We start from the raw sequence: 22,021 nt of genomic DNA on the forward strand, positions 1-22,021 counted from the left end.
AAAATGAAGCTTCTTTGTTGTAATAATGTTGACCAATAATAATAATCATATTTGCTGTTTAACAAGCTGATGGTATTCCCCAAACTGTTTCCTTTATTTAGTGTGTGGTTTACCCATGCTCTTTTGTGTTTTAATTTATTTCGTCTCCACAAAAGGAGCAAAGGGAGACAGCCTTTTCTTTTCATGACTAGCTACATAATTTTTTGTACTCGTGCTATATTCGTGTCGTTCACTTCGCTCCTGGTGTGCTACTTTGTTTTGTGAAAAACAAAGATTTAATTGCTGAACGATAATATTTTTCAGATTTATCTGTCAGGTAAAAGTAAAAAAAAAAAAAAAAAAAAAATGTTACATGTATTTTTTTATTTTTTTATTTTTTTACTGATTTATTTGTTAGAAATGTTAGCTAAATGTTGACTTGCTAAGTGTAAACAAAATACTTCAATTCACTGATTTATTTGTTAGAAACCCAGGTTTAACATGTCAGGTAAATATTCTGCAAAATTTTTGATGTGCTTATGTTATTAGCTAAATCTACTGTTTGTGATTAAGGAAAAAATATGTGATTTACGTGAAATTGGGAAAAAAAACACCTGTTAAAATATAGTTACGGTCAAACATTTTAATATGGGGCCACAACAAAATGTATGCTTAAAAAGGGGGGCGGCATTTAAAAAGTTTGCGCAACGCTGTCCTAGGGCATCAAAAGGACTGCTGGCACAACATCGTCATCATTCCTGTGACAGAGCGTGATTGAATCCTAGTCAACAATCTCCCTCCTGTCCTGTGAGAACACGGTATAACAGGAACAGTGGGCTCCGGACTGGATGGTCTGACAGTTCATTCCAGGGTCAGTTGGAATTTGGCCATCCAAAAAGGGGGCGAAGCCACAATACTAGAAGTCGGCACCTTACTGCGGTAGGTGATGTGTCAGTCATGGATTGGAGGAGACGTGACTGCACTCGCTACCAAAGGGGGCGTGACTGAAGGTATATCAGGGGATGTGATCGAGCGAGCTGTTCCTTTGTTATGGTTGTGAAAGACCTGTAAAGGACGGTAAATGCCGAAAGTAACAGTTTTTGTCGTGTTGTATCTGTCTCTCTATTAATTGTCACCATTATCATTCATAGAAGACTAAATCTGGGAGCTGTCGCTATTCAGCCAGCATCAACCCCGGACTACATTGCACTACTGTTTCACTGTTACTGTATAATTCACCACTTACACAAGGCGCACTCGATGCTGGAATTCGTGACCATGTCTGTATACTGTGTGTTGTTATTATTTCGGGGCTGAACTCTGTGGTTTTGCTGGCTTTACACATGCTGTGTATAGTCAGTCTTATTATTTAAAGCAACAAATAGAGCTTAGTTTTCACCATTGGAACTGTTGTTGGACTGTTGGTATTAAGTACTGTACTTTGCCACAGTTCCCAGTTAAGTAGAAAATGTAACCATTATCTAATGGGTCTGAATACCAAAGCTGTCGCAAGGCAATACTGCAGACCAGCCAGAATGCCACAAGGCTAAGCCAAGGCTATCTTGCTTGTTGCCATTAGGAACCCCACTACACGTAGCTGGTGCTAAAAAACTGAGGGAGAACTCACCTTTATGTTTATGATATAAATGTCGACCCTGAGGCCATCCTTAGCACTCTCATTCCAAAAACAGGGTTTTGTGGATCCATGACATTCAGCCAATAGAACCATGTAAAAGTACCTCACACCGCTGCATCGCAGATGTCCCTGGCAGATTCACTCTGGAACAAAACCCACAAAGTTGCCCTCCCCGCTGGAATGGGCAGTGAGCTTTTCTGGAGGGGGCAAGTTGGCTTGTTCATAGGCAGTCTTAACTGTGATCCAACTCTGAGTTCTGTCCACATAGTACACTAAAGCCTGCACTGGACACAAGATTTGTAGCTGACGCTCCTTGTCACACTGGAAAGGCAGAGAATAAAAAGCCTCAAGTTCCAGGGTCTGGTTAATGTGGAATGCCGAGACGGTTTTTGGCAAAAAAGCAGGATTGGTGCGAAGCGTAACTTTCGCCTTGGCTTCTGCATAAATTCAGCAGGCATTTGCAATTGAAAATGTTTGCATCTCACCCAACCGCTTAGTGGATGTGATTGCAAGAAAAAAGTCGCTTTCATAGACAAATATTTCAGCTCAGCTGAATGCAAGGGCTCAAAGGGAGGCTTCATAAGTACTTCAAGCACCACGTTAAGCCTCCAACAAGGTACAATGTCCTTCACAGCGTCTGAAGTCGCAGAGCACCCCTTAAAAATTGTACAGCCAGGAAACGAGCTCCTGGGGAGGCTGAATCAATCTTAATATTGAAAGCCAAAATAGCTGCCAAATAGACCTTTAAATGTAGAGGGGAATTTCACCTCATCAAATAGGTCTCGTAAAAATTGTATTATCACTGCCATGGGACGGGCCTTAGGGTCAAAACCCTTGGGCAGGCACCAAGTTTGAAAAATGCCCCACTTGTACCCATACTGGGAATGCGTGGACACTGCTCTGGCATTCTGTAGGGTGTCTATGACCCTATTAGATAACCCCAGACAGCTCAAATAGCGCTGTTCAGGGGCCAGACCCAAAGCTGCAGGCTCAATGGGACGGGATCCCACAATGTCCCCCGCAACAGGCTGAGTAGGTCGCTGTGTTTAGGCAAGCTCTCGAAGCAGAGCTGAGCCCAACAACTGCTAGTGACTCAGAAAGAAGGTGACCTCTTTTGTTGAAGAAAAGTACCGGCGGGAAAGGTAGCAGGTCTTGGACCTATAGTTACCACGAAAGCGAATATAGGGATGCCCATCTATATAACGCTCTTGGCTAACCAGCAGCCTGAAAACTGGGGAGAACCAACTGCTAGAGACCTAACAGTCTTCACACTAATTTGGCAAGCAGAGCTAATGTGGCAACGATACACTCAGGGAAAAACTGCAAGCAACTTGACCAGAGCGCGTGTCTCGGTCTTTCTTCTTTCTGTGGAAAAAAAAACAGAAAATACACACAGAGAAAAAAAATTCTCCCACAATAATAATTTTTATACCAAAAAATGAAATGTTTAATTTTTAACCCTTAGCGGTTCACTTATTCAGCGCTTGTCAGACGTGCCAGGTCCAATTTATTTTCAAACGTGCTGTTTATTTTACACGCACTGTTTAAAATACACACCCCCCCCCCCCCCCCCCGAGTAAAACAGGTTTATAAGGCACTGCATAGCAAAAGGGCACTCAGTACTGCATCTCCAGTCAAGCCCCACCCCTTGTTCACTGTATTTTTTACATACCTCTTCATAGTCGTGCAAAGTGATAAATCCTCTCCTGATCACTCATTTTATGACCAAACTCCTCAATAATGTGATTCAAGTCATTATTTTATTACTATAAACATCTCAAAAAGCTCTGCAAATGTCTGTGATATTCTTTGAGCGCTGGATGTGGAAGCAGCTACCTTCTTTGTTTATGTCCGTGTTATCTCTGTGGTGAAGGAACTGTGTATTGCTCAGATCCGCCCTTTTTTTTCGGCTTCTCTTGGCTCTTATCAGTCTCACTCGGCCATTGAAAGGTTTTCTCGGCTTTTTCTGGAGAAAAAACGACTAGAGATCTGTGCTTGACATCTTTTTGATGATGAGAATACAATAGCCGACAAAGGTGTTCGATCCCAGGGAAGGGGCGGTGAAGCCGCTGGCTTCGTGTAGTACCAAAGGATGCTAGGGAACTAACGACAAACCACGACTGAGCGCACAAACGTGTAATTAGACATTATTAAACGTAATTAAACTGCATTAAGTGTAAAACACAAGCGAAGTAAGATAATTCAGAAAAAAAATCAGTTTTAAGTGATACTTATCTGTGCGTAGATCTCTCTCAGGTCGGTGAAAGGAAAAATGATGATGATATTGTGCCAGCAATCCTTTATATGCCCCAAGGGTAGCGGGCGCAACTGCATTACAGGCACTGTGTGCAGCTTTGGTATATCTATTCAGGTTTTATGGTCTAACGATAAATACCCATTAGGTAGTAGTTACATTTCGTACTTGATAGGGAATCCTTGATCCCTGATTGAGTACAGATTTAATTTCCTTGTACTGTATCTTTACTCTGTTATTCAAAGTTTTACAGTTCTGTAAAAATCTAAAATACAAATAATTAAAGGGTAGGCCTATTTTACGTTCTTTGATTGTTACTGCATGTTTTAGGGTGTTGGCTAATCAAAGCAGCTTTTTAGGAGGCTGTGTGGTCCAGTGGTTAAAGAAATGGGCTTGTAATGAGAAGGTCCCCGGTTCAAATCCCACCTCAGCCACTGACTCATTGTGTGACCCTGAGCAAGTCACATAACCTCCTTGTACTCCGTCTTTCAAATGAGACATTGTTGTAAGTTCACACACCCTAGTCTCGTATCTTGTGAAGTGCTTTGTGATGGTGGTCCACTATGAAAGGCTCTATATAAAAAAAAGATTGTTGTCATTTATGTAGATAAAAGGTAAGATAAAAAATAGTGTTTTCTTCATCCACAAGATGATGGTGCTGCACATATATTTGAAATAACCATTTCAAAGAACATAGTAGTCTGTGTAGAATTAACATTTTTACCAAACCTTGAAAGAAAATACATTTGACTGGGTTTTCGGTCTGTGATTCAGCCTCCCGACAGTAGATGGCATCAAACCAACTCGGGACTTCCCTTACCAAGATCTCGTGACCATGGCAAAAGTCATCTTTTGAGGGGCGGCACCTTGGTGAGGGGCGGAAGTACGAGTATGTAAATTCCAGCCACTGGAGTCAAGTGAAGGATAAGGACACTTGTCAGTTGAGGATTGGTGTTCCACTGACTACAGAGGCGGGACATTACATACTAAAGGGAACGTACTACTGTGTTCGGGGTTGGTCCGAAAGTAAAATAGGAGGAGTAACGGGTGGAGGGAGAGATTGGTTTGGTGCAGCGGGATTTTTAAAACAAAAACACTAACATTTCTTTTGTCTTTTTTTGTTTATGTATGGGTCGCCACGAAGACAATTAAAGACGAGTCATCACGGTTTGTTTTGGATTTCACCCCTGCACTCCTTCCCTCACACCATTTTGTTTTCTTTTGTTATTTAATCATTTTGTTGTGTATAGAGAATAAAAATAAATTATTTTATTTCTGTACACATAAATTACTGTCTGGACATTCCATTTAATACACTCTCGCCTCACAGACTGTGAAAAGGTTAGATTTCTATATTGGTGAATGCAGCACAACATCTGATAATTGCAGAGTCTAAGACATCTTTACTTTGTTAAAACAATAATTAAAACAGTTAGTTAGCTTCTGAACTGATGAAGTATGATTAGTAGGGCTGTCAAGCGATAAAAAAAAAAAAATCTTAGTTAATCTCGGTTTTAATCACATATAAAAAATTAATACAATTATTACATCCATCTAAATTTAAATTTGTTTCATTACTGATGCTATTATTAGAAACTGCCTCATCAGAAATTTCTAACCATTTTTTTTTTTTTTTTTACAACAGGGGGATAATAAATTCTGACTGGTCGTATTGTGGTGTCAGAAACTGCTACCCTTGTTTATACAATAAAAAAAAGATGGTAATACATTCTTACTAGTCTTTTAAATAGTTATTTTACAAAAATGTAAAAGCAGAAGAAGAAATGCCATAAACACATTACTTTACGATTATGAATACACATTCCCCATGTTTTAGAAACAGGGAAGAAGAATTACCCATGTTTGAGAAATAGTCAACAAACACTGTTCATACTACATATTTTCATTTAAGTAAAATAATCTTAGGAACGTAGCATTACCCATGTTGGAAAAATAGTCAGCAGTAACAATTGTATCCATTTATAGTTACTTAATACCAATAAACAGAAGTTAACATAAGGGGTTCGCAGGTAGTCATGCACGCTAAAAAAAAAAATCGTACTTCCATGTTGCTTATTGCACCATGAGGTGTAAATACTTTGGTAGCAAGATCATCTTCACTTACTGTAAGTGTGTATCCTTCCCTGATAATAGTCTGATTTATTTACTTCGATGCAAAAAACACAGGTGTAAAAAACTTCAGTCATCCAGTGTTTGAAAAACACAGAGTGCTGAACACATAAAAGTTGTTGAAGCTATGTCGGCTGCAAATCTCAGGCCTGAGGAAAAATCAAGTCATCCACTACACCGATGGCAACAAAAAGCAAATGAAGAACAATACGTAACTCTTAAGAATATTTTTACTTGCATTTCATGAAACCAAACATGCACGTCCTATTCGCAACTATGAAGAAAATATTGTACTTTTACAAGTGGATGTGTGTAAAAGTTGGAAGTGCTTCACACATTGATACAGGGGTGCATGGATTATTAATACCACTGCAGAATTCCTCATTGCAAGATAAACTGAAATCCAGTGGGGAATGCTTTTTGATGTAGCAGAAGACATATTTAAAACACAGCAGGAAATAGGTTAGAAATATGTGAGTGTTTCAAACAAAGGGGAATTTTCCTCAGACTTCTTTGGTCTTAATCAACTAGACGAAAAGCAGTCAACCTGTTTGACATATCGGGATTAGGGGATGTATGGAGGAAAAAACTGTTCTCAGTGTGCACAGATGGGGCCTGAGTAAACATTTTCATTTAGTTATATCCCTACCATTTTGAAATTGCTTTTTTGAATCACACATTTCTAATTTATTTTTCAGCATGATACATGATTATGTATTTATTCATTCTATAATTATCATCAGGTGTTGGTTTTCAATCATAATTGTCAATAATTTGCAACAAATGGGTTTCATACAAACTATGTTGATTGTGCAAATACTTTTGTCAAAGTATGAAATAATTTTTCATTTTATGCATGTTATGTAATCATTTTTTGTTTTATTATAAAGCTGAATCACTACTTTAATTGATATCTTTCAATAGAACAATGAGAAATTATATAAATCACTTTCTTTGTGTTTTTTCAATTTTTTTTAACTGCCATAAATATTTTTATTTGCGACTGTACTTCAGCAATTGTATTTCACCAGTCAATAAAATATGTTAACTGTACTTCTTCATTCTTTTGCGTGACTGTGTGCTGTGCTCTACAGAATTTGCCAAAATGCTTGGCAATCACTATGCTGAAAAAACAGTACATGACTAGAGTCGAAACTTTAAAGTCGAAGACAAACTTAAATATGGCAAAAGGAAAAACGAGCTGATAAAGGAGGAATGTGTTAATGGCACGATGTAGAAGATATTTTGTTTGAATGGAGTACAGTACTTTGAATGACTTACTTTGAATGACAGTACTGCAACTTGTCAGTGCAACGCAGTGGTACACTTGTAAAATATGTGTATGGTTCCGATTAACAAAACAAAATGAATGTATTTGTACAGCTGGAACTTTAATGAAATTGTACTGCATCTCTACTCTGGCATGTTCCTGTCGCTTCTTCCTCAGCAACTGTGACAGAAATACAATGATTCTTAGTTGTAAATCTCCCTCCCAACCTGTGAAGGCACTAAGCAGCGAGAACAGAGTTCCATGGACAGGCTGGTCTGACAGTTCTTTCCCAGGGTTCAAGGGAAGTCAGCCAGCCTGGAAGGGGGCGAGACTCCGTTGCAATAACGCATTGACCCAGAAGGGATACGACGTGGCAGCCGCAGATTGGATAGGTGGTTGCACTCGTTTACCAAGGAGACATGGCTTAATTAATCAAAACGAATGGCTTAATTAATCAAAACGAATGGCTGAAGACGTGGTGCACACGGGAAGGCTTCACCTATCTTGATCATTGGACCACATTCTACAACGAGGACTATCTGTATAGACGGGATGGACTGCATTTAAATAACAAGGGAACTAGTCTACTCAGAGAAAAGATCCTCGAGCAGGTTCGGAAGCATTTAAACTAGAAAGGAAGGGGGGAGAAATCAACAAAAAAACAGAAGGGAGACCGCATCAAAACAAGAACAACAACTCAGGTAAGACAACCATTAAATGTATTTATCTAAATGCTAGAAGTATCAGAAACAAAATTCTAGAACTTGAAGCTACTGCACTAACAGGTAACTATGATGTGATAGGTGTTACAGAAACGTGGTTATCTGAGAGTGATGGGGACGAATATAATATTTGTGGGTATACACTGTATAGGAAAGACAGGCAGGACAGAAGAGGAGGAGGGGTAGCGCTATATATAAGAAACAGTCTTGAAGCCCAGGTGTTAAACCTGGACAAAGAAAATAAAACCGAATCAATATGGGTCAGAATAACAGACAAAAATTCAAAAGGCATAATAATAGGAGCATGCTATAGACCGCCAGATTCAGACGGTGAGCACAATAATCTGTTATACAATGACATTAGAAATGTGTGTAGCAAAGGAGAAGCCATACTAATGGGGGATTTCAACTTCCCCCAAATAAAATGGGAAAACCCGGTGGGTAGCGCGAAGGATGAAATAGAAATGGTGGAAATGACAAATGACTGCTTCCTAACACAATTTGTGAAGGCACCCACTAGAGGGGAGGCATGCCTTGATTTAGTCTTTTCAAATAACGAAGATAGAATAACTAAAACAGAGGTCAGAGAACCACTGGCAAACTCAGACCACAACATGGTCTCATTTGAAGTGTTTTTTAAATCCCCAAAAGTAAAGACTAAAGCTAAGGTTTACAATTTTAGAAAAGCAAACTATGAAGGTATGAAACAGAGACTAACAGAAGTAGATTGGAGTAAAATAGAGAAAACACCCACAGAAGAAGGATGGTTGTTCTTCAAAAATGTAGTACTAGAGGCGCAAAACAATTATATCCCTAAAGTAGACAAATCTAAATGTAAAACTAAATTGCCAAAATGGTTTAATAGATCAATTAAAAAAAATATTCAGCGAAAAAAGGCACTTTACAGAGCATTAAAAAAGGACCAAAAAGAAAGTATGCAGAAAGAGTACACAGAACTGCAAACGCAAGTCAAAAAGGAAGTTAGAAAGGCCAAGAGAGAAATAGAAATAAACATTGCTAAGGGAGCTAAAACCAATTCCAAAATGTTTTTCCAATATTACAACAGCAAGAGAACATTCAAAGAGGAGATTAAATGTTTAAGAGATACAAATGGCAAAATCGTAGAGGAAGAAAAAAAAATAGCAAATATGTTAAATGATTACTTTTCACAAGTTTTTACAAAGGAAGATACTGACAACATGCCCCACATGTCATCCAGTTCCTATCCAGTTTTAAATAACTTTAGCATAACTAAGGCAGAAGTGTTAAAGGGACTAGGAGCTCTTAAAATAAACAAATCCCCTGGGCCGGATGAGATCCTCCCAGTAGTACTCAAAGAAATGAAAGAAGTAATTTACAAACCGCTAACCAAGATCATGCAGCAGTCTCTTGACACAGGGGTGGTACCGACAGACTGGAAAATTGCAAAAGTAATACCGATCCACAAAAAGGGAAACAAAACTGAACCAGGTAACTACAGACCAGTAAGCCTGACTTCTATTATATGCAAACTTATGGAAACTATAATAAGATCCAAAATGGAAAATTACCTATATGGTAACAGGGTACTGGGAGACAGTCAACATGGTTTTAGGAAAGGGAGATCGTGCCTAACTAACTTGCTTGATTTTTTTGAGGATGCAACATCGATAATGGATAATTGCAAAGCATATGACATGGTTTATTTAGATTTCCAGAAAGCTTTTGACAAAGTCCCGCACAAAAGATTAATTCTCAAACTGAACGCAGTTGGGATTCAAGGAAACACATGTACATGGATTAGGGAGTGGTTAACATGTAGAAAACAGAAAGTACTGATTAGAGGAAAAACCTCAGAATGGAGTGTGGTAACCAGCGGAGTACCACAGGGATCAGTATTAGGTCCTCTGCTATTCCTAATCTACATTAATGATTTAGATTCTGGTATAGTAAGCAAACTTGTTAAATTTGCAGACGACACAAAAGTAGGAGGAGTGGCAAACACTGTTGCAGCAGCAAAGGTCATTCAAAATGATCTAGACAAGATTCAGAACTGGGCAGACACATGGCAAATGACATTTAATAGAGAAAAGTGTAAGGTACTGCACGCAGGAAATAAAAATGTACATTATAAATATCATATGGGAGATATTGAAATTGGAGAAGGAATCTATGAAAAAGACCTAGGAGTTTTTGTTGACTCAGAAATGTCTTCATCTAGACAATGTGGGGAAGCGATAAAAAAGGCCAACAAGATGCTCGGATACATTGTGAAAAGTGTTGAATTTAAATCAAGGGAAGTAATGTTAAAACTGTACAATGCACTAGTAAGACCTCATCTTGAATATTGTGTGCAGTTCTGGTCACCTCGCTATAAAAAAGATATTGCTGCTCTAGAAAGAGTGCAAAGAAGAGCGACCAGAATTATTCCGGGCTTAAAAGGCATGTCATATGCAGACAGGCTAAAAGAATTGAATCTGTTCAGTCTTGAACAAAGAAGACTACGTGGCGACCTAATTCAAGCATTCAAAATTCTAAAAGGTATTGACAGTGTCGACCCAAGGGACTTTTTCAGCCTGAAAAAAGAAACAAGGACCAGGGGTCACAAATGGAGTTTAGAAAAAGGGGCATTCAGAACATAAAATAGGAGACACTTTTTTACACAGAGAATTGTGAGGGTCTGGAATCAACTCCCCAGTAATGTTGTTGAAGCTGACACCCTGGGATCCTTCAAGAAGCTGCTTGATGAGATTTTGGGATCAATAAGCTACTAACAACCAAACGAGCAAGATGGGCCGAATGGCCTCCTCTCGTTTGTAAACTTTCTTATGTTCTTATGTTCTTATGTGTGATAGCATAAAAGAGGATGGAGAATCGTAATCTGTTCCTTCGCGTGGTTAAAGCACTTGAACTGTAACGACTGTGACAGACCCTGTGAGATAAAAATGTTTGCAGGTTTTTTGTTTGTCTTTAACCCCTAGCAGTCTATTTATTCAGCGCTTGTCAGGCACGTCAGGTCCAATTTATTTTCACACGCGCCGTTTAAAATATTATATATTGTATCTCCAGCCAAGCCCCACTCCTTGTTCACTGTATTTTTCACAAACCCCTTTATAGACGTGCATACTGATAAATCCTCTCCTGATCACTTGTTTTATCACCAAACTTCTCAATAATGCAATCCAAGCCATTATTTTATTACTATAAATGCTCTGCAAATGTCTGATATTCTTTGAGCACCAAATGCAGAAGAAGCTATCTCCTTTGAATATGTCCGTGTTATCTCTGTGGTGCATGGCGCTATCATATAAGCCCTTTCTTTTTTTTTTGGCTTCATTCGGCTCTTATCGGAGAAAAAACAACTAGAGACTGTGCTTTATGTCTTTTTGGACTGGAAAGCGAAAATTGTAATGTTGGACCTGGTTCGACATAGGACCGCAAAGGGTTAATTGTCTTGTGCTGTACATTACTAGACGGCTAAACACGATTCCGGAGCTGTTGCCAAGGGCCAGCACTAACCTGGAATAGCACTGTAAACTGTAAACTCTCGATCATGCTGGACTATATGGCACCCACTTGTACCAGTACTTGCATCATCTTGTACTGGTGCACTGAACTGATTCATACCTTACCACATTCAACTACTGCTTCTACCTATAACTACTTACTATATCTTGTATTTGACTTTACTCTTATAGGTATCTGTACTTACGTTTTCTGTAATTATTCTTATTTGAAATCATTCTCACCCATTTATCATACTTACTGTGTGTTCTTACTGGACTTTATTCATATAAGCAAATAGTTACTATAAGGTTTAACTGCACTTAGTCGAATTCGCTCTTATTTTTAAGTTACTATATACCTTATTTTGCTCTTACTTTTTTATTGTACTTTCATATCTGCTCTTATCTGTGTGACATTCTGTAATGTGATAACCTGTAATGTGACATTTTTTAATGCAATGTATTGTTATAACGTGTAACAACTGTAAGTCACCCTAGATAAGGGCGTTTGCGTTTGCTAAGAAATAAAATAATAATAATAATAATAATAATAATAATAATAATAATAATAATAATAATAATAATAATAAAAAAAATACTAATAGGACATCAAGATTCCTCAAGCCTTTCCTACACTTTTCTTATCTGAAATAGAACTGCAGTACACGGTTGAAGGTCAATTTTCTTTTTCATTTGATGTATCAAAAGCAGATACTGAACTGTACTGCACAGTTATTGCTACCACAACAAAAAACACTCCCCAGAAATGTGATGATCTGTGTATTTCTGTATGTACAGTTTCTCACCTGCTTATCCAGTTTCTGCTGTCGGATGCTGGAATTTTCATCATCAAGAACACTGCAAGGAAAAATAGAAAAAGATCAATGAGAAGTCCTCAACTCACTCAAAGTCTGCTGTACTGCTCTCAACCCAGCTTTACCAAAAAAACAATTCTAGGGTTGGAAGGACAAACTGCAAATGTTTCATAAGTAACTTTTCTAATTCACTGGTTTCCTTTAATAACAAAATATGTTATAGAGATAACAGCAAACATATACTTTCTTTCTAGCTCCTATGTGACTTTCTATAAAATACAATTAATTGAGGTTTATTATAATTTTTCCATAGTTTCACCTGATGCGTACTGTTCTTTATCACAAAACGTTAGGTCATAACTCTGGTTGCCTGAAATAGAAATATAACCATTACCAAATGGGTATTTACCTCCTAAAGACTCGAAACCTGAATAAGATATAACAAAGATGTTCACAGATCCTGTGACCAAGTCATGCCCTGCCCTCAAGGACATAAATGAACTGCACGCACAAATCATTTTTCCTTCAAGCCTGTTGCAATCATGGACGCAGAGACCTTGAAGGCTAATGGTTACATTTATATTTCAGGGAACCAGGGTTATGATAATAACCTAATGTTCCCTTTCAAGTAGGTAATGTAACCTGTGAAAGGGGTGTGGGTAATTCACTGACCAGGAGACAGACAGGTGTATTCGGGAAACACCACACAGGTGCCCAGTTTTATTTTAGACAAGTTATTTTTTTCTTTCTCTCCGGCAGAGGGCACTGTTGACCGTGGGCTGCCTATCAACGATGATAGACAGCACCACGGAAATACCACAGCTGGTACACGAACCGCAAACGCACTCGCAGGTGCTCAAAGAAATAATAATGAAAACAGAAGGCGAAAACAACAAGGGAAAATAAAACAGTAATAAAACTACAAATAAAAGGTGCTGCACTCGGCAGCGTTATCCCGGTCGCCGCTACCCGCACGACCCGGATCACCGTCCTACTCTGTCGGCTATCTAGCCTGCTCTTTTACAATACGCCGGGGTCTGCCCAAGGGTTCCCCGCTCTCTCTCTCTGTCTCGCTGATTCCCGGTCCCGAATCCAAGCGTCCGCACCCTTAGCGCGTCTAAGTGGGCAGACCTGAGGAAACAACAGAGCGTTATTTTATAGGACCGACAATCACCCAAGACCCGCCTCTCGGCCATTCAGAGAGGGGGAAAGTCCACACTCACACTTTCCCACCTCCCCGTGTCACTGCCATGACTCACAGGCGGTTGTTGGGCGACTGCCGCCCTCTTCCTGCAGCCCGTGAACACGCCAGCAGAGTCAGCACAGATCTCTCCCTGTTACATATCCTTCCCCTCAGAATGACACCACCGGTTCATTCGAAAATCTTACACCCCCATGCCTTCCCGAGAGAAAAAGTCTGCGTTTTGATGCAGCTTTCCTGCTCGGTGGACTACCCTGAAGGCATAGGGCTGCAAGGCCAAGTACCACCGTGTGATTCTGGCATTGCTATCTTTCATCCGGTGAAGCCATGCTAAGGGGGCATGATCTGTAACCAGGGTGAAGTGTCGCCCCAGGAGGTAGTACCGGAGTGACTCGACTGCCCATTTTACCGCGAGACACTCCTTCTCGATGGTGCTATAATTTTTCTCGCGGGGAAGGAGCTTCCTGCTGATATACAGGACTGGGTGCTCGCTTCCCCGAACCTCCTGCGACAACACTGCCCCGAGACCTGTCTCTGACGCATCCGTCTGCAGGGTGAACCTCTTACCAAAATCCGGGCTGCATAGTACTGGCTTACTACACAGCCTCCGCTTCAAGGCGAGAAAGGCCCTCTGGCACGACTCCGTCCACTGAACCGTATTTGGGGCAGCCTTCCGGGTGAGGTCTGTCAAGGGAGCAGCGAGCGTAGCGAAACTCGGGATGAACTTTCTATAATAGCCCGCTAGTCCCAAGAAAGAGCGCACCTGGGTTTTGGTTGTAGGAACCGGCCAGTCAGCCAAGGCTTTCACCTTAGCAACTAGCGGTCTGATCTGGCCGCCCCCTACTCGATACCCCAAATACTCCGACTCACTCTTCCCAATGGCACACTTCTTTGGGTTAGCAGTGAGCCCCGCCTCCCGCAAGGATTGCAGCACCGCCGCTACCTTACACAGATGACTCGGCCAATCCTCACTGTGGATAACCACGTCATCTATGTAAGCAGCGGCGTACTGCTGATGGGGCCGCAAGATGCGATCCATCATCCGCTGGAAAGTGGCGGGGGCTCCGTGCAACCCAAAGGGCATGGTCCTGAATTGGTACAACCCGAAGGGAGTCGAAAACGCCGTCCTCTCTCTAGATTCCGGAGTCAGGGGTATCTGCCAGTACCCCTTCGTTAAATCCAGTGTCGTCATAAAATGAGCCGTGCCTAGACGCTCCAGCAACTCATCTACTCGGGGCATCGGATAAGCGTCAAATTTCGATTTCTCATTGATTCGTCTGAAATCAATGCAAAATCGAGTTGACCCGTCTGGCTTATCGACTAAAACGATCGGACTGTTCCAGTCACTTTGGGACTCTTCTATTACCCCCAGTCTCAGCATTTCGTCAATTTCCGCTTTTATTACCTGTCTTTTACGCTCAGGTATACGGTACGGCCTCTGGCGAACTAGCGCCCCCGGCTCAATATCAATGTGATGATGGGCTACTCGAGTCTGCCCCGGGACTGAAGAGAACACGTCAGGAAACTCCGCCACCAGACCGCGAGCCTGACATTTCTGCGTTGGTGTCAGATTCTCAGCAATCTGTACCGATCCTTTTCTTGCCAACACAGAAAGATCAGGTCCCAGGTCCGTGACGTCATCTGCATGCGCCACTAACAACGCCTCTGGCTGTAACCAAGGCTTTAAAAGATTGATATGGTAAATGTGTTTCTCTGTCCGTCGCTCCGGCTGGCAGATCTCATAGTCCACCTTCCCAACCTGGCGTGTAACCTCAAAGGGTCCTTGCCACTTAGCCAAGAGTTTCGACTCAGAGCTGGGTAATAAAAGAAGTACCTTATCCCCCGGCTGAAATGTGCGCAACCGGGCTCCTCGGTTATATTGTGTCTCCTGTCTGTGCTGCGCCTGCTGCAAATTGTCATGCGCCCATTTCCCAACAGACTCAAGACGTTTGCGCAGGTCCAACACATACCGGACTGTATTGGTCGAATTGTCCTGCTGCTCCTCCCACATCTCTCTGACCAGATCGAGCACGCCCCGGGGTCTCCGCCCATACAGCAGCTCGAATGGTGAAAACCCCGTGGAAGCCTGGGGAACCTCTCTGATCGCAAAGAGAAGGGGAGGAATCAGCTGGTCCCAGTAACGCACATCACTACGAATAAATCTGCGCAACATGTTCTTAAGGGTCTTATTAAAGCGTTCCACCAAACCGTCTGTCTGAGGATGAAACACAGAGGTCCTAATGGTCTTAATTCCCAAAAGCTTACATGTTCCGCGGATTAGCCGGGACATAAAATTGGTGCCTTGATCGGTTAGTATCTCTTTGGGAATCCCCACCCGGGAGAAAACCTTCACAAGCTCGTTGGCAACAGACTTAGCGGACATAGATCGGAGGGGAATTGCCTCTGGATAACGCGTAGCGTAATCCAGAATGACAAGTAGGTGGGTGTATCCTGCCGCACTCCTTTCTAGTGGCCCAACTATGTCCATCCCAATACGCTCAAACGGAGCTTCCACTAGGGGCAAAGGCACCAGAGGGGCTCGTGGAACGGCTCTAGGGCTGGCCTTCTGACATTCCCCACAACGCTCACAAAACCGCTTAACATCGCCATCCAGCCCCAGCCAGAAGAACCGTGACACAAGCCTTGCTTTAGTTTTATCCCTTCCCAAATGACCAGACAGGGGAATAGCGTGAGCCAGCTGCAACAAATCCTCCTTAAAGGGCTGAGGAATGAGCAACTGATGACGCACTTCACCGGTCTGGGGTAATTTATCAACACGGTACAGTAGGTCTCGATCAATTTCAAAGTGGGGGTACGTGGCGGCGCGTCTGGGCTCGACCACCCGACCATTAACCACCGCTGCTTGGTCAAAGAGCCTGCCCAGCACGTCGTCACGCCCTTGCTCGAGTCGGAAGTCACGGGAGCGAGCTAAGAAATCAGCTCCCATGGCTTCCAACTCGGGGTCAGGTCGGTCCCGAGCAGAGGCAGCCGAGCCAGACCCCTGCGCTGGCTCCGCGACCTCCCCCCCGGACTCTTCACCAACCGCCCCCACCTGAAACTTCTCCGACTCCCTCCATTGCCAGCCCTCATTCTTAGCGATCCGACGCTCCCGTTTAGTTTTACGGGGTTTAAATCTATGGCAAAACCATTCTGGATCGCGAAAGGGAAAAATCTCTCCAATTACTTCCTCTTTCTTAGCCAATAAAGAAGACGGGGCTGTCAGAGCAGCCAACCAATCTTTAAACTGCTCACAGTCCCGCCCCAGAACTACTGGTACCGGCAATCGAGGACATAATCCTACCTGCACCTGCGTCACCTGCTGGCCAATAGTCATACACACATTTATCTTGGGATAGGAGCGGACATCCCCATGAATACATTTAATATGCACCCGTCCCAATATACGTTTATGCCCCGGTGAGACTAGGCTCTCCTGTACTAGAGACTGACCACACCCTGAATCCAGGAGAGCCTGGGTTTTTGTACCATCCACTGTCACAGGAATAACAAAACCCGTGTGCTGAAGCGACTGAGGTAATTGAACGTGCTTACCTGGTCGGCTGAGGTCACACTCCATCACGGGGCAGTCCCGGGAGAGGTGGCCCACCTCCCTGCACGTCCAACACCTCGGTGGGCTGGTTTCTCTCCCCGAAGTTTTGGAAAGAGGGGAAAACACTGGAGCCATAAAAGGGGCCCGCCGATAAGGCGTCCGCGCGAGACCCCGGTCCGACACTGCAGCAGCCCGTGGGTATCCCCACCCTGCCCCAGTACCCGGGCCGGGAGCTCCCGCCGACACCCCCCGACCAAATCCTGGACTACCCCTTCCCCCCAGTCCCTTCGCCCTTTCCGGGGCCAGTTGAGGGGACGATCCAGCAGCCACACTCCTCCCGGGCAGTTTCGCAGGCGTTGGCTCCGCTGCCTGGTACTGCTCGGCCAGTTCGACCGCCCGGTCCAGCGTGTCCGGCGCCTGCCGCTGGACCCACAGCCGAGGTCCCGAGGCTAGACACTCCAGGAAGCGCTCCACCACGATCATTTCCACCACCCTGGCTTTGGTGTTTAGGTCAGGATTCAACCAACCCAGGGCGTAATCCTTCAGCCGGTGGGCGATGGCTCGTGGGTGTTCCCCGGCCGCAAACTGCTCCTCCCGGAATTTCTTCCGGTAGCCCTCCGGTGTGGCCCCCACACGATTTAGGATGGCTGCCTTCAGCCGAGGGTAATCCAACATGTGCTCCGGGGACAGCGTCCTCGCAGCTGCTTGAGCCTCCCCAGTGAGTTGGGGCAACACATAGCTAGCCCACTGGGCTTGGGGCCATCCGGCCGAGATCGCCATAGCCTCGAACACCTCCAAGTAGGCGTCCGGTCGATCCTCGGCCGTCATTTTGGTGGGTCTCTGGATGGAGTGGTCTGGAGCTGCGGGTCTAGCCGCCCCCTGTACTGCCGCGGTGAGCGTCTGGCGCAGGAGGTCCATCATTGCGGCAAACTGAGTCGCATCCATCGCTAGTCTGCTCCTTCTCTAGCTGCACTGCTTGGGGCAGTGCCAGTGAATCCCACTTCTGACACCACGTGTGAAAGGGGTGTGGGTAATTCACTGACCAGGAGACAGACAGGTGTATTCGGGAAACACCACACAGGTGCCCAGTTTTATTTTAGACAAGTTATTTTTTTTTTCTTTCTCTCCGGCAGAGGGCACTGTTGACCGTGGGCTGCCTATCAACGATGATAGACAGCACCACGGAAATACCACAGCTGGTACACGAACCGCAAACGCACTCGCAGGTGCTCAAAGAAATAATAATGAAAACAGAAGGCGAAAACAACAAGGGAAAATAAAACAGTAATAAAACTACAAATAAAAGGTGCTGCACTCGGCAGCGTTATCCCGGTCGCCGCTACCCGCACGACCCGGATCACCGTCCTACTCTGTCGGCTATCTAGCCTGCTCTTTTACAATACGCCGGGGTCTGCCCAAGGGTTCCCCGCTCTCTCTCTCTGTCTCGCTGATTCCCGGTCCCGAATCCAAGCGTCCGCACCCTTAGCGCGTCTAAGTGGGCAGACCTGAGGAAACAACAGAGCGTTATTTTATAGGACCGACAATCACCCAAGACCCGCCTCTCGGCCATTCAGAGAGGGGGAAAGTCCACACTCACACTTTCCCACCTCCCCGTGTCACTGCCATGACTCACAGGCGGTTGTTGGGCGACTGCCGCCCTCTTCCTGCAGCCCGTGAACACGCCAGCAGAGTCAGCACAGATCTCTCCCTGTTACATAACCATTACTGTATGGACGCAATGCTAAATTGAGGCTGCCTTGTGTGTTACCATACGGAACCCCAGTAACAAGTAACTAGGGCTAAAAAACTGAGGGAGAAACTCGCCTCTGTGCCTGTGCTGTAAAGTTAAGACCCAGAAGCCACCCTTAATGCTCCAGTTCCAAAACCAAGTCTGTAGAACCTATTAAAAGGCATGGGGAGTAGCCCACACTGCTGCATTGCAAATGTCCTTGACAGATGCACCCTGGAAGCATATGGAGCTGTAGCTCCCAGTCAGAGTGGAAGGAGGTGTAAAGAAGCCTGGAATGGAATGCCGAGATAGTGTTCGGCAAAAGGCAGAATTGGTATGGTGCCTAACCCTTGTCCTGGCCTCTGTTGAATGCATGGGCTCAAATTGAGGCTTAAAGAGTGCAATAAGCACCACGTTTAACCTCCAGCCAGTTACAATGTCCTTCATAGACGTCTAAAGCCACCAAAAATTGCCCCACCAGGACACGGAGCTCTGGGGAGACTGTCCATTTGTTCAGCGGTTGTCAAGCGCATCAGGTCAAATTTATTTTCACACGCACTGTTTAAAATATTTTTTTTTCAGAGTAAATCAGGTTTAAAAGGCATTGAAAATCACAAAGTACACTCAGTACTGCATCTCCAGTCAAGCCCCACTCCTTGTTTGCTGTATTTTTCACATGCCTCTTTATAGAGTGCATACTGATAAATCCTCTCCCGATCATTCGTTTTATCACAAAACTCCTGAAAAATGTGATCCAAGTCATTATTTTATTACTATAACCTCTCAAAAAACTCTACAAATGTCTGTGGATACTGGGACCATGTAGACGCTGGGCTGGCATTTTGTAAGGTGTCAATAACCCTATTGGACAGACCCAGATGGCTCAATGCAGTCATTCAGGGGCCAGACCCACAGCTACAGGCTCGATGGGTCAGTGTGCCATAAGTCTCCCGTGCCTGACTGAACAGGTCGCAGCACTTGGGCAGTCTCTGCGGCTGGCCACTCTGGAGCTGCATCATGGTTGAAAACCAGAATCTCCTATGCCAAAAAGGGGCTACTAGGAGCACCTTGGCCCGATCCTGCTTGATTTTCTCCGTACACAACGGGAGCAAGGTGAGCGGTGGGAAGGCATATAAAAAAGCTGCCTAGGCCACTGGTGTGCCAAGGCATCTACCACCAGCGGATCCCCGCCTACTATTATGGCGAGACAGAGGGGACGGTGAGGTGATTCCTGGGAGACAAGAGAGATCTCTCCCGAACCTCTCCAAAATGGGGCTATCATCTCGGGTTCGCCTCCACTCTGAGGCACTGGGACGTTCCCTGAGAGAAGGTCCGCTGCCCAGTTTTTTCACCCCAGACAGTCCCTGAGGCCGTCTTTGTGGTTGACATAAGCCACCACTGCTGCGTTGTCTGCATGGACAAGCACATGATTTCCTCGAGCCTTCTGCAGAAAAAGCAAGGTAAATTGCCAAGTGGGGTTCCACACCTTTATAGCTTGCCACAAGCACCTTTGTAGATTGCCATGCATGGTGAGAGTGCTGCAGCATCCGCGGGACCAAAGGTATGCCCCGGTGTAATAGGGGCATCCAACAGCGGAATTTTGTCCCCATCAGGCACGCATGCCTGGGAAAGCTAAAGTTGCCTGCATAATGCTACCAGCGCAGCCTGGTTTCTACCAACTACCTGCTTGTTTAGTTTAGACAGACAAAGCAGGTTATTATTAACCAGGCGCAGCTCATCCAGCTGTAGTGGTGATGGCATGTGTTTGTCAAAGAGGGACCGCAAGAAAAGGTTAGGTTGCCCAGCCGTGCAGCGAATCCACTTGCTAAATAGGCACGCTTAAGGATCAGCTCCAAGACCTGACACTGCTTACTGGGGCAAACAGCATCCTTGGACAAAAGTGCTAAATTAGGCGCCTGTACCAGCGTCGCAATAGAAGCCTTCACTGGTGGAAACTGGGCCAGGCCCAGCTTCTCCACATCATGCACCCTACATAGCCAGAGCTGTAGCCGGGCAACCCCAGGACGACTGGATCTCAAAAGAGAAAATCTGGGTGCACTGGAGGTGTCAGGCTTGTCATAGAAGACTGACTGCATTGTCTCAGCTTCTGTAGACCAGGGCACCTTCAAGACTTCAGGCCCCTCTTGTTCAATGACATAACCTCTGCTGACAGGATCTGGAAATAAAACTTAAATTCTAGAACGTCGCCAATTGTCCACCTCGGCTCCAACAAAGACCACTCACAGCTGGATCACGAATAGACCAATTCACATAAAGGTCTATACTTAATTAATGAAGAATTTAACTTAAAAGGTGTTTGTATGTACCCATTTTTTTTTTTACGTTTTAAATCTAAAATCATGCAAAATAATGCTATCAAATATAGATGGAGATTTTCTTCATTAGATCCTGACTAAAACATTACTTTACTAATGTCTAGCCCAAAAAATAATGCAATATAGTATTTTATCACCCTAGAGAACAGATAAAGGCTCTCAAGGTGGTTCAGAGATGGCACTAAACCGGCTAAACTCCTGTGTGAAAGGCTATGCCGGCAATGAAGCGCTATAGTGGCCGTGGATTGAAAGTCAACATCCCATGTGACTGCATATATACCTATTTTTTGTTACATGCTTTCATTTTTTTTCAAATACAATGGCTGATCCAAGAACAAAGTAATGGCTGATCAAGAACGAGGTAGTAATTGGAGTCTGGAATAAGTTAAGGAACTGTTCATTTACAGGCTGATGAGGAGGTGAATTCACAAATAGAAGGGACAGTGCGTGATGCTGGTATTTATGGGCAAATTGCCATTGCCATAAAAACAATCTGTTGACTGACATGTTTGAAAGTTGTTCTCACGTGATCCCTTTGGCTGTGTGAAAGGGTTACGACGGTATTACTCCGGCATAGACTTAGAATTTCGCTGTGTGAATAGGTATTTTAAATACTTTTTTAAACGTCTCTGAGATGGCTCAGTAGTGGTATTAGTCAGGCATTACCTTTGGAAAAATGTACACATACTGCAGTACAGTATGATCATCAAAATTCTGGCGGATTTAGACTGCTCAGTGGAAGTGGTACTACATTCAGAATGCGGGGGCCAAGTTATATTCCATACCATATAGATATGACAGGGAATCACTTAAATGGTAGCATAAAAACACTCAAGCTTCACCCTTATGGCTTACAAGAACTACAATTCTGTCCCAGTACACTGAATTCATGCTTGTCATTCTGCACTGATGAA

General features: G+C 43.8%; 1 protein-coding gene across 2 annotated transcripts in view; it reads right to left on the bottom strand.

Moving 5' to 3' along the window:
* Positions 1-22,021, bottom strand: part of LOC121319586 (tubby-related protein 3-like) — an 89,034-nt gene that overhangs the window by 47,368 nt on the left and 19,645 nt on the right. For both annotated transcript variants that reach the window (XM_041257174.1, XM_041257172.1), the window contains exon 3: positions 12,283-12,334. In XM_041257174.1, coding sequence (XP_041113108.1) covers positions 12,283-12,334 — 52 coding nt within the window. The remainder of the gene's footprint in view (positions 1-12,282; positions 12,335-22,021) is intronic.

The sequence above is a fragment of the Polyodon spathula genome, chromosome 8 (assembly GCF_017654505.1).
Source record: "Polyodon spathula isolate WHYD16114869_AA chromosome 8, ASM1765450v1, whole genome shotgun sequence".
In the NCBI taxonomy this organism is placed as follows: domain Eukaryota; kingdom Metazoa; phylum Chordata; class Actinopteri; order Acipenseriformes; family Polyodontidae; genus Polyodon; species Polyodon spathula.